Source organism: Hyaena hyaena, unplaced genomic scaffold, assembly GCF_003009895.1.
Source record: "Hyaena hyaena isolate Hyena2069 unplaced genomic scaffold, ASM300989v1 scaffold_111, whole genome shotgun sequence".
Classification (NCBI taxonomy): Eukaryota; Metazoa; Chordata; class Mammalia; order Carnivora; family Hyaenidae; genus Hyaena; species Hyaena hyaena.
In genome coordinates this window covers 2310209-2323172 of record NW_024080743.1, presented here as the reverse complement: position 1 = coordinate 2323172, position 12964 = coordinate 2310209, and the positions used below count along the sequence as shown (strand labels likewise).

General features: G+C 34.6%; 1 protein-coding gene across 6 annotated transcripts in view; it reads left to right on the top strand.

The window, feature by feature from the left end:
- The window catches only part of EVI5 (ecotropic viral integration site 5), a 233517-nt gene that overhangs the window by 146275 nt on the left and 74278 nt on the right, over positions 1-12964 (top strand). For all 6 annotated transcript variants that reach the window (XM_039236433.1, XM_039236436.1, XM_039236434.1 and 3 more), the window contains one exon: positions 7933-8079. In XM_039236433.1, the coding sequence (XP_039092364.1) occupies positions 7933-8079 (147 nt within the window). The remainder of the gene's footprint in view (positions 1-7932; positions 8080-12964) is intronic.

The window sequence follows — 12964 nt, the reverse complement described above, 5'->3', positions numbered from 1 at the left end:
GTGATGTTCTCAACATTATTGTACCTGTTTCTTTGTGGATAGCTCTACAAGTTTCTTTAGTACAGGGATTCTTATGTTTTTTTTGTGTGTGCCATGATCCCCTTTGGCAGTCTGAAGCCTCCAGACCCTTTCTCCAAATAATGTTTTTAGGGGTGCCTGGGTGGCTCAGTTGGTTAAACATCCAACTCTTGATATTGGTTCAGATTGTGATCTCACAGTCATGGGATCAAGTCCCACCTTGGGCTTTGCACTGAGCATGGGAGCCTGCTTGGGTTTCTCTCTCACACACTCTCTCTGCCCCTTCCCTTCTTGTGATCTCTCTCCCTCTCTCTCTCTCTCAAATAAAAAATATTTATATTTAAAATTTTTTTTTTATAGTTTATTCTTGAGACAGAGAGAGACAGAGCATGAGCGAGGGACAGGCAGAGAGAGAGGGAGACATAGAACCGGAAACAGGCTCTAGGCTCTGAGCTGCCAGCACAGAACCTGATGCGGGGCTCAATCCCACGAGCCGCAAGATTATGACCTGAGCCAAAGTCGGATGCTTAACTGACTGAGCCACCCAGGCACTCCAAAAATAATATTTATTTTATGCAAAAGTAAAATACATAGGATTGCAACGCAAACAGTTATATAGAGTACATACAGTTCTCAAACTACTGAAAAGTAAATTTATGATATAGAATACATACAGGGACATACACAACACATTGCAGGGTTTAGGTTTTTAATATTTTAGATTTTTCTTACCTAAGTTAGAATGTACTATAATTTTCCTTTTCGGGGATACTCTTCTCTAGGTTTGGTATGAAAGTTAAAAGTTGATGGAATAAATTGGATTTTATTGTATTATTTTTTTGTTCTACAAAATTTTGTCTAAGATTAGAATTTTTACTAATTTTTACCTCTTTCTTGAATATTTTTAAATTTTTACCTCTTGAATATTTGCTGGGATCCATTCCTTTAAACAGTTTTATCTTTTTGTCTTCTTTTGTGGGAATAGTAACTATTGATCCTACTTATTGAAGGGTTTTAGATCTTTTCAGGTTTTCTCTTTGTTGTTGAGTCTCATTTGGTAAATGTGTTTCCTTGGGAGACTGCCTGCTTCGTCTCAAGTTTCAAATTCATCACTTAGAGTTGTTCAGAGTGTCTTTATTAAAAATCTTTTCTTTTTACTGGATCAATATTTATGTCTCTTTTTTCATTCCTAATAGTGTTTATCGTGTTTTCTTGAAAAGTCTTTGCAGAAGTTTGCCATTTTTTTCAGAGATTTCCATTTTCATTAATATTTCTAAAGACTGAATTTAATATTTGTTGATCCTCCCCTGTTGTACCATAGTTTTCTATATAATTTAGTTCTGTTATTATGTCCTTTTATTATATGTTGCTTGGGTTTCATCTTTTTCTCCTTTCTTTGTACTCCTACCTATTTCTTTTCTAATATATTTTTTATTCTTCAGTTCCATGCTTTTGACTTCCCTTGTGATTGCTTCTTTGACTCAAGATTTGTTAACAAGTGTGTTTTGTATTTCCAAATGTATAGATTTCTCGTTCACTTCATTAGTAGTTCATTAGTTTGACGAAATTGCTTTGTGGTCACAGAATGTGGTCTTTAGAGTCTCACTTGCATTAGATCAAACTTCTTCTTTGTACTGTTTGCATCTTCTATATCCTTTCTAGTTGTGTGTATCACCTGATATTTCAACTTCTAACAAATAGATACCTTCTCATGTGATTGTGGATTTATTTCTCCTTAGATTATGACAGTTTTTTGGCTTAAAATATTCTGAGCCACTTTTAGAGGGACATACAAATTTATAATTTTTTTTTTTGGTGGTAAAATGAATCTTATTAGGGACACCTGGGTGGCTTAGTCAGTTAAGCATCTGACTGTAGATCTTGGCTCAGGTTATGATCTTATGGTTTGTGAGATTGAGCCCTGCATCGGGGTCTGCACTGACAGCATGGAGCCTGCTTGGGATTCTCTCTCCCTCTCCCTCACCCTCTTTCTCTCTCTCTCTCTCTCTCTCTCTCTCTCTCTGCCTCTTCCCTGCTTGCTTACCCCTGCGCTCGTGCTCGCTCTGTCTCTCTCGCTCGCTCTCTCGAAAACTTGAAAAAGAAATTTAAAATGAATCTTATTGTATCTGACCCTCTTTATCCTTCAGAATGCATTTTGATATAGTCTGTCTTAATACAGTTACCTAAGATGTTTATTTTTTAAGTTTATTTATTTATTTTGAGAGAGAGTGTGCGAGCAAAAGTAGGGGAGGAATAGAGAGAGGGAATCCTAAGCATTCTCTGCACTCTGAGCACAGAGCCTGCTGTGGGACTCAAACTCACGAACTGTGATATCATGACCTGACCCGAAATGAAGGGTCAGACACTCAACTGAGAGAGCCACCCAAATACCTCTAAGCTGTTTGTTTTTTAGTCTTTGCTTTATATATCTTTTTCTGTCTTTTAAATTTCAACCTGTTTATATCTCTGATAAACTGCATAGAGAAGGACATTTTTAAAAACCCAATTTGACAAATGGTTGTACAACTCTGAATATGCTAAACTACTGAAGTGTAGGTACATTTCAAGTAGGTGAAGTTCATGATGTGTATGTCTCTATAAAGCTATAAAAATGCAGTCTCCGTTTCTTTTAGCAGTCATGTTTACTCCATGTTTGAGAATTCAGTTTGGATTAATATCTGTCACCTTGCTAGCTATTTCTATTTGTTCCATCTGTTCTTTATATATTTTTTCTTCTTTTACTGCTTCCTCTTGGATTTATTGGGCTTTCTGATTCTGTTTTATCACCACAGGTGACTGACTTCTTTATACTCCTTAATTTTTTTTTTAACTGGTTGCTCTAGGTTTTTCAATATACATTTAATGAGAGCTAATCTTCAAATAATATTGTACTCTTCACATGTAATGTAAGGACCTTACAAGTAGATTCCCAGTTCTTCCTCCCATCCTTTGTGCTATTGTTGTCATATATTTTACTATGACATATAGAACAATTGTGTCATATATGCTACTTATCTTGCTTTAATCAGTTACCTTTCAGAGAAATTAAAAAAAAATTATAATGATGTTTATTTCCCTTGAATATTCAATTTCAGCATTCTATTTTTTTATACAGATCCATGTTTCTCTCTGGTGTCATATTCCTTCTGCTTAAAGAAATTCCTTTAACATTTCTTGTTCTGAGGGTCAGCTGGCAGTAGATTTTTAGTTTTGTTTCTTTGGGAATGTATTTCTCCAGTTTTAAATTGGATATTGAATTCTGGGTTGCTGCTGCTGCTGTTGTTGTTTTTCCTTCAACACTTTAAGTTACTCTTCTTGTCAGTAACCATGTAAGCCAGAATCTTGTTGTAATTCTGTTTTTGTTTATCTGCATGTAATATGTTTTATCCTCTGGTTACTTGTTAAGATTTTCTCAGGACACCTGGGTGGCTCAGTCGGTTGAGCATCCAACTTCAGCTCAGGTCATGATCTCACGGTTCATGGGTTCAAGCCCCACGTCGGGCTCTGTGCTGACAGCTCAGAGCCTGGAGCTTGCTTCGGATTCTGTGTCTTCCTCTCTCTCTAGCCCTCCCCTACTCACGCTGCCTCTCTCTTTCTTTATCAGAAATAAATAAAACATTAAAACAAAAAGATTTTCTCTTTTGTTTTTAGCACTCTGAATATGAAATGACTTGCTATATTTTTGTTTTGTTTTTCTTCTGAGTTTCTTGGACATGTGGATTTGTGTCTACCATGAAATTTGGAAAATTCTTCGTTACTCTTATTTCAGATATTTCTTCTGTCCGCTCCATACTCTTTTCTCCCCCTGGGATTCCCATTACACATATATTAGATTATTTGATATTGATAGTAACTCTTGGATCCTTTTCTTTTTCCCCTCAGAATTTGTTCTCTTTGTGTTTCAGTTTCTGTTGTGTTCAGTGTTTCTATTGACTTATCGTTAAGTTCACTGATTCTTTTTTCCACTTTGTGAGTTGTCCGATGAGCCATTGAAGGCATTCTTCACATCTGTTACTGTTTTTCATTTCTAGCATTTCTGTTTGATTCTTACAGTTTTCATTTCTCTGCTGATATCAATGTGCTCTTGAATGTTTTTAACCTTTCTCTTAGAGCCTTTAGCATGTTAATTACAGTTATCTTAAATTCCTGTCAGATAGTTTTGATATCTTTGTCATCTATGAGGCCAATTCTGTTGATTGCTTTGTTTCTTGGTAGTGTTTTATCTTACCTTTTCCTATGCTTTTTAATTTTTTGTTGAAAACTGAATGTCTGGTGTAGGACAGTGGACTAAGGTAAGTAGTTTTTTTTTGCCTGGAAATGGGCATACCTTTTCTTCTGCTAGGCCTTTAATGTGGGGGATTTAAGTTAATATAGTCAGGAGTTGGGCTGGGTTTGAGGTTTGTTGTTTCTGTGGTTACCCTCATTGCACCACAGGCTTCAAATTCCTCTAACACTGTCTTATTTATAGATTGGGGTCTGGTTTGCCAGAGGATTTTCTCAGTATCTTTAGGTCTTCCATGTGTCCAGCACTTCAGAGAGAGTCATTGTCCAGCAGGATTCCACTTTTAATTGTTAGAGGAAGTTAGAGGGCCAGCGTTTTCCTCATTGTTCTGATAAAGCCTCAGCCTTAGGCTGCACTGTGGCTTCACACTCTGTAGCCAGCCAATAGTTGGCCTGTATCAATTTGATTTTATTCTGGCTAAATTATTCTTAACAGCTTCTGGCTTCATCTGCCCCGTCTGTCCTTAGATTTGGGGCTAGTTTGTTGTCCTGTGTCCTCATTTCTCTGGTTTTACCAAACATCATTAATTTAGAATTCGGCTGGCTTTTTTTTTTTTTTTTTTTAATTGAAGGGGTAGAAACGATGCTCTTTCTATTCTATGTCCTCATCAGAAATCACAACTCTTTATTATGATAAATTTGAATATATTTACTTCATTTCTTCCCTTTTTTATGTTTCTTTATCTTCTGCTAGTTTGACTTTTATAATTCCTTTTGTTTCTATTAGTATTTATTACCTGAAAAAAAAAGTGCTCACCTGACTAAACAAAGTTTAATGTTGATAATTATCTCCATCTTCCTTCAAAACTGTGTAAGGGCCTTAGAAAGATCTTTATATGCTCTTCTTCCATTTCCAACCTGTTACTACTATTGTATTTTTTTGTATCTCTAAATTATTAGACATTGTTCTATAGAGTCAGTGCTTAATTAGATTTGTCTACTTGTTTGCTGAGTTTTTGCTCTCTCTTACTTTTATTTACCATTTTTCCAGTTTCAATCATGAATTGTATACTCTCACTTTCTTAAAATAAGTGTACTTTTTCACACTCTTATATGATAGTTTAGCTGAATATACTGTTGTAGAAGGAAATTTTTTTTTTTAATGTTTTATTTATTTCTGAGAGAGAGACAGCATGAGAAGGGGAGGGTCAGAGAGAGAGGGAGACACAGAATCTGAAAAAGGCTCTGAGCTAGCTGTCAGCACAGAGCCTGACGTGGGGCCCGAACCCACAAACCGTGAGATCATGACCTGAGCCGAAGTCCGACGTTTAACTGACTGAGCGAGAGGCGCCCCAGAAATTTATTTTTTTAAGCACTACAGATTTTTCCTATTGAGATGTCTGCTGGATATTTCAGTTTCTCTTTTCATAGTTTTCCCTTGATTTGTCTCTTCTCCTTTTTTTTTTTTTAAGTTTATTTATCTTGAGAGAAAGAGAACTCTCGAGCAAGAGAGGGGCAGAGACAGGGAGCAAAAGAAAATCCCAAGCAGGATTTGCACTGCCAGCATGGAGCCCCCTATGGGGCTCAACCCCTTGAACTGCAAGATCATGACCTGAGCTGAAATCAGGAGTCAGTTGCTTAACCAGCTGAGCCCCCCAGGTTCCCCTGTCTCTTCTCTGTAGCGTTCTGTTGTTAAAACGTGTCTTGTTGAGAGTTTATTTGTATTTACCTGTTTGGAATTAGTTGTGCTTCTTGAAGTATGGATTCATATATATATATTTCTTCCAGTTGTAAAAAAATTCTCAACCGTTGTAGCCTCTTAGACCATCATATCTAATCTTTTTGTTTTCTGTTTTATCTTGCAACCCCTATTAAGTGTATTTTGTACCTCTTCACTCTTTCCTATGTGTCTTGACCTCTTCTGGGACAGTATTTCTTTAATGTATCTAATCTCCTATTTAACCCTTTAATTAATTTTTAATATGATTGACAGTGTTAACTTATAGAAATTGTATTTAGTTATTTTTCACATTTGCGAAATGTTTTTTGATAGTTCTTTGCTTATGTTTTTGCTTCCTCTTTTTATGTCTAAAATTTTTAAACAAAATATTTTATATAAAATCCTTATGATTATTTTATTATCTAGAGTTTTAAAAAAACCCTATCCTTGCTATCCTTTTTGTCTAGTGTTTCTCACTCACTGGCAATTAAGCATTTTGTTTATGTGTGAGTTTTGTGATGGTGGGTCATGGACTTGTATTGAATGGTACAGGGAGGAGTTCTAATTTGTGGGAATTCTTTGCAGCATATGTTGAAGGTATGTCCCTCTCAAGTGTAGTTATTTGTTTAGTGGTAGGTTGGAAGACCATAAGAAGAGGTGTGGAACATTTTGAATATATGTGTATTAAGTACTTGACCACTAAAGAAGTTCACTCTTTATTTTGTAGACAGATAGTAAATTAGGAAGATGAGTAAACCTAGTAAAGATGAAGAAACCCAGAAGTCGTATAAAGTTTTGGAGCTTAAATCTATTAGATGATGTGGATTTTTTATTAAAACTGCAGGAAAGTCATTTTCATAGAGTGAGACAGAATAGGTATAATAACAGTAACAACCAAGGATTTATTAAGTATTTTAAATTTCAGGCATTGTGTGAGACTCCTTTCATAAACTTTTATCACGATTCCTACGACATAGACTTTTAAGTTTTTTAACATTTATTTTAGAGAGATAAATATAACATGGACTTTAAATTCGAGTAGTAGTATCTATGCTTGTACCAGTGTGCTGAAATTGGATGGGACTAGATAACTTTACTGTGGGTGAAAAACTATAAAATGAGAAGCCGATTTTCATGTCTTTGGTTATAAAATCCCTACTGCTTCTTTTAGACCCCTAATAGAATATGTTGGGGTTGAGAGAAATCAGGCCACATATAGCCTGAGTAGGGAGACTACCTCATATCAGTCAACTTAAGGTCTACATAATTTTTAGCATGTTCTGTAATTATAATGAACAGCTAGAATTTATTGAGTTCTTACTATATATTAAGGTCTGTTGCATGTAATCTCCATTTAATACTGAAGACAACTAAGTGAAAAATAGGTCTTACTTTTATATACATTTTTCAAATAAGGAAATAGAGACTCAGAAATATTATAACTAGTTTAGTTAATGACCAAATAACAAGTCAGAATTCAAAACCAGCCCATGCTCTGTAAAAAGACTGGGCTGTACATTGGAGGAATATAGAAGTGCACGTGACACATTTCATGGCATGAAGGATTCTGGAGTTCAGTAAATGGTGATGGTGCTTTGCAGTCTGTACTTTCTTTCAGGAACTGGAAAGAGGAGTTAAATTCATCATATTCCTGTATCTACTCATTTGTGTGACACTGCCTGTGTCACAATTTAATACCTTCAAGTTATGTGTACACATTCTTAAAGGTTGTAGATACTTATTGTGTAAATGAAAATACTGAGCTGTGGGAAAAGTTTCTGATATGGACCTTAAGTATTCTTTTTGGTGACTTGATTTTTAAAGCACTTTTATAATTTTATTTTTAGTATTTAGCTATTAAAAAACTTCATCTGTAACTAATAACATTTTATATAATGTTAAAATGGGGAGGTAGAAATATATAAGTTTTTTCAGGTCTTTATAGTCTGAGTATTTGTATTTTTAATTATTAGAATCAGATCAATAGTAACCATCTTCGAAGAGCAGAACAAGAGGTGATCAATCTACATGAGAAGGTGCAGTATCTTTCTGCACAGAACAAAGGACTACTTACTCAATTAAGTGAAGCAAAGCGCAAACAAGCAGAGATTGAATGCAAGGTAAATATATCAACTACCTAATGTTTTTGTTACCATAATACTGCCTTTATGTTTTGTCTCATCATTATCTTAAAACCAAATAAAACCAAAAAGAGCTACTTTTGTTTCCCACTTTTCCTGAACTTGGTTTGGTGGTTGCTTTCAGACAAGGTTAACTCATCTTGTAGTGAGGTGGATTTCAGGAAAGAAACTTTATTTTCATCCACTTGGTTAAATGCCATTGTAGGAAATTAAGTTAACCAAGTGGTTGAAAATTGATATTTCTGTACAATTTTTCTTTTGACTTGTAACTTTTTAAAAATTTTAAAAAATTTAAGTAAAAAGATAGGTAAGTTAGAGAGTTTAGTGCAACTCTGCTTTGATTGGTACCTTATATCAGCAGACTTCCAGTATTGATAAATGTTCCCTGTGTAGAAAGCAAAAGGAGTTTGTATATACCAATGGGTTGGGGAAATTGGTTCCCATTATTTTAATTTGCTTTTTTTAAACTTCGTGTGTGTGTAAAGTGTTTGGATTTATAAAGCATCAAAAAGTATTTGACCGCAAGTGAATTTTTTCCTGAAATTAATCTACAGTAAAACAGTGGTGAGAGAGTGAGGGGATGCAGAGTGGAGTGGAAGGAGAGTGAGAGAGACAGAGAGTGTATATGTGTGTGTCAGAGAGAGAGAGAGAGAGAGAGAGAGAGAGAGAGAGAGAGAGAGAGAGAAAAGAGAAATAACTAGAGATGACTGTGATCGGAGCATTAAAATGGGTTACTAAAGACGAGTTCTGGGATTTTTTAAAAAGTCATCCATCTTTCCATGGTGAAATAGCAGGAATGATGCCCTTTAAAGATTCCAGCCTTATTATTCTATGATAAGAAATAAGACTTTCAATGGCACATGTAAAGCTGTAATTCCATCAACTTGTTCTGGTGTCATTAAAAACCAAGAGTGAAGCTTGAGTGGTTTATCAGTGTCACTGAAATCCAGAGATGAAATTACATCCTAATAAATATGCATGACTGTTACAATTTACACTGACAGAAATCTGTAGGCAGTACTGAAATTTGTACTAACTTAAAATTAGTACCTCTAGAAAGTTATAACTAGACTAATTTAAAAATAAAATGATGTGACATGAGGTTATTGTCAATTTGATTTGTCTTAATATGTGATTGAGTTTTTATGATGCTGTATTGTCTGTGCCAACTTACTTTTAATAAAGAACTAAACTTAATCTTTTTTCATTATTGGTTTAAGTTTTCCTTAAACATTGATTGATAGCACTATGACTTGATTTAATATTGCTCCTCAAATGGATTAGTAACTTTTAAGCTAAGTGAAGTGTCCTTTGGAAATAAATATTTGTGGAATTTGCTGATGAAAATATATATACACATATGTATTTTTAAATTTTAAATAATGGGCTGAGATTCAGAATTTTAGAGAATTTTAAGAACCAATATAATTTTGTTTATCTTTAACTGCTCATTAATAAATCTGTAAAATATGTTACAGATGCTGATTCCCCTATCTCCCCCTGTGTTTACACTGCATATTGATTTATTCATTCTTTTGTAATACCTTTTGTAGATTTTGAGAATGACTAGTGTGTTTTTACCCTAGGACCTAGTACTTTCTAATTAAGTATATATGTTTTACCTTGTTATATTGGAATAGTTCCAGAATAAACCTAACTTTTTCAAGGAAGCTAGTCCTTTCATTGTATACATGTGATTAATTTTCATTTAGTGTGACTGGGGAAGGGGCAGAGAGAGAGGGAGAATCCCAAATAGGCTGTGCCCTGTTAGTGCAGAGCCCTACAAGGTGCACAAATTCTCGAAACTGTGAGATCATGATCTGGACCAAAATCAAGAGTCGGATGCTCAACTGACTGAGCCACCCCAGGCGTCCCTGGTTAAATTTCATTTAGTTTTACATGATTATAGCTTATAATTTATTGATAAATAATTATTAAGGTTCATTTTATTTTTTATTTATGTAAAATATTAGGATACTGTTTTTAATATTAATGTTATTTTTTCTATATAAGTGAATTTGAATATTCCCACTTAAAGATGAAACTAATATGAGTCTGTGATCTCCAATATGAAAATTCAAAACATTCTGAAACCCAAACATTTTCTCATAAATTTCACACACATTCATTTGGATGATTTAATCATTTATAGCTTTTATTTTATCCCACTTGGTTTGGATTTTTATACTTTACTGTTTCATTGTGTTTAACACTGAGCATACAGTTTTGTTATGGATGCTGCCATTAGATAACTAAGGTATGGTTTATGCACCTTATTACTTTTCTAAAATATAAAAAAATCTGAAATTCCAAGACACACCTAGAGCCCAATATTTTGGTAAGAAGATTATGGAGTTTCCCACATAAATACAAATTTGAAGATTATAGAAAGATTTATATTTTCTGGTTCTACATATATAGAGAGATATACAGATATAGATGTGTGTATGTCCATAAGAAAAGATGTATTAATTAATTTATAAACTTATAAAATTGTATGATAAGAAATTTTAAGTGAGTAAAGTCAAAGGATTTTACTGTGATTATAACACTGTTCCTATATGGAATAATGATAGGAAGTAACAGGAAGAAAATAAACCTGTTGCTTATATGTAATATAAATTTTGCTAGGTTAATACATATACATTTTTTTTCAAAATGCTTTGATTGTTTAACTGATTATAAATCAAAACATTGCTCTCATTTTGTCCCCTTTTATCTCATTCTCTTTCTGACTCTGCCACATACCCCTTTTACTTTTTGTTAGGTAACTGCTTTTATTATTTTCTGAAATGTCCTTTTAGAGTTTCTTTTAGGCAATTACTAACAAGTAAAAATATTAATTTTTGTTTTCACTTTCTTACATGAAAGTTAGCATACTGTATGCTCTTCTTTTTTATTTTTATTTTTTGTTGCTATATTTTAGAGAGCTTTCAATAGCAGTGCTTGAAGAATCTTCTCATTTGTTTCTTTTTTTTAAATTTTTTAAATTTTATTTTTTTAATTAATTTATTTTTACAAATAGTTTATTGTCAAATTAGTTTCCACATAACACTCAGTGCTCATCGCCACAAGTGCCCTCCTCCATGCCCATCCCCCCTCCCCCCCACATCCATCAGTCCTCAGTTTTTGTCAGCATTCAAGAGTCTCTCATGGTTTGCCTCTCTCCCTTTCCCCCACCATTTCCCCCCTTCTTCTCCCCCTTGTTCCTCAGTTAAGTTCCTCCTAATCCTCCTATACGTGCAAACATATGATATTTGTCCTTCTCTGCCTGACTTATTTCGCTCAGCATAACACCCTCAAGGTCCATCCATGTTGCTACACATGGCTAGATTTCATTGTTTCTCATTGCCATGTAGTATTCCATGGTATAGATAAACCACATCTTCTTGATCCATTCGTCCGTTGATGGACACTTAGGCTCTTTCCATGTTTTAGCTATTGTGGAGAGTGCTGCTGTGAACATTGGGGTCCATGTGCTCCTATGCATCAGCATTTCTATATCCCTTGGGTAAATTCCTAGCAGTGCTATTGCTGGGTCATAGGGGAGTTCTATTGTTAGTTTCCTGAGGAACCTCCACACTGTTTTCCAGAGGGGCTGTACCAGTTTACATTCCCACCAACAGTGTAGGAGGGTGCCTGTTTCTCCACATCCTCGCCAGCATCTAGAGTTCTCTTCTTCTTATTTGTTTCTAAGGTACATTGTTTACCATTGTGTGGATGTGCTATAGTATACTTAACTAGGGTCTTTATTGATGTGCACATGGATTGTTCCCAGTGTTTTGCTGCCACAGGGCACTGAATAGTGAATAACTTTGTACATAGATAATTTCAGACACACAGAGTTATATCTGCATATTCCTATAGAGGTATATCTATGTGTTCCTATAAATTTGATTCTTTGGTCAATGGGTAAATACATTTGTACTGTAATAGATTTTGTCAGATTACATTCCTGAGGTTTGTACCATTTTGTACTTTGACTAGCAGGGCATGATAGTACCTGTTTCTCTATTGTGTTACTTACAAAGTATATAGCCAGGCTTTTCATTCTAAATAGATGCAATTTGCAATTTTTAGGACAGTGATTCTCAAATAGGGTTGGTAGGAGGTGAGATTATGAGTCTTCAAAGAAGGATGGTATTTATTTACGTATTTGTCAAATACTTGGGCAGCTTTTATTAGTCAGTCTTGTAGGTACTGGAGATTCAGTAGTGAGGAAGTAGACACAATGTTTAGTGAGACAGTGGGTAAAATTATATTAAGATTATTACTAATGATGTACTATAAAGTGGGAGGTAAGGAGAATTGGCAATAAAGATGGAGTGCTAGGAGTTGGTATCAAAGCTGGGACATGAAGAATAGGAAAGAAGCAGCCATATGAAGAGCCAGGGGAAGATCCTCACATGAAAATGGTCACAGAGTTTAAGATCCAAAATCACGAAAGAACTTGGTTGCTGAGACTTGAATAAAGTGAAAAGCTAATGAAATAAAGCCAGAGAAGCAGTTTGGGATTCCACTTCTTACCATGTAAAATTTTAGAGCCTGTGGTAATGAGTTTGGGTTTTACTCTTAAATGCTGTGGGAGGCCACTGAAAGGTTTTAAGCAGGAAATCAACTGACTTTTTTTTTCTGTTTTGCTATATTTGCTTCAGGTTTCTTAACTGTTAATTTTGAAATATTTTTATGTTTACACAAAAGCAACAAAAATAGTACATACAGAGAGTTACAATATGCCTTTTAATCAGCTTCTCCTAATGTTGACATCTTACATGTTAACATCTAACATGGTATATTTATCAGTACTAAGAAATGGATGATGGTACAATGATATTACTAAACTGTAGACTTTATTCAGATTTCC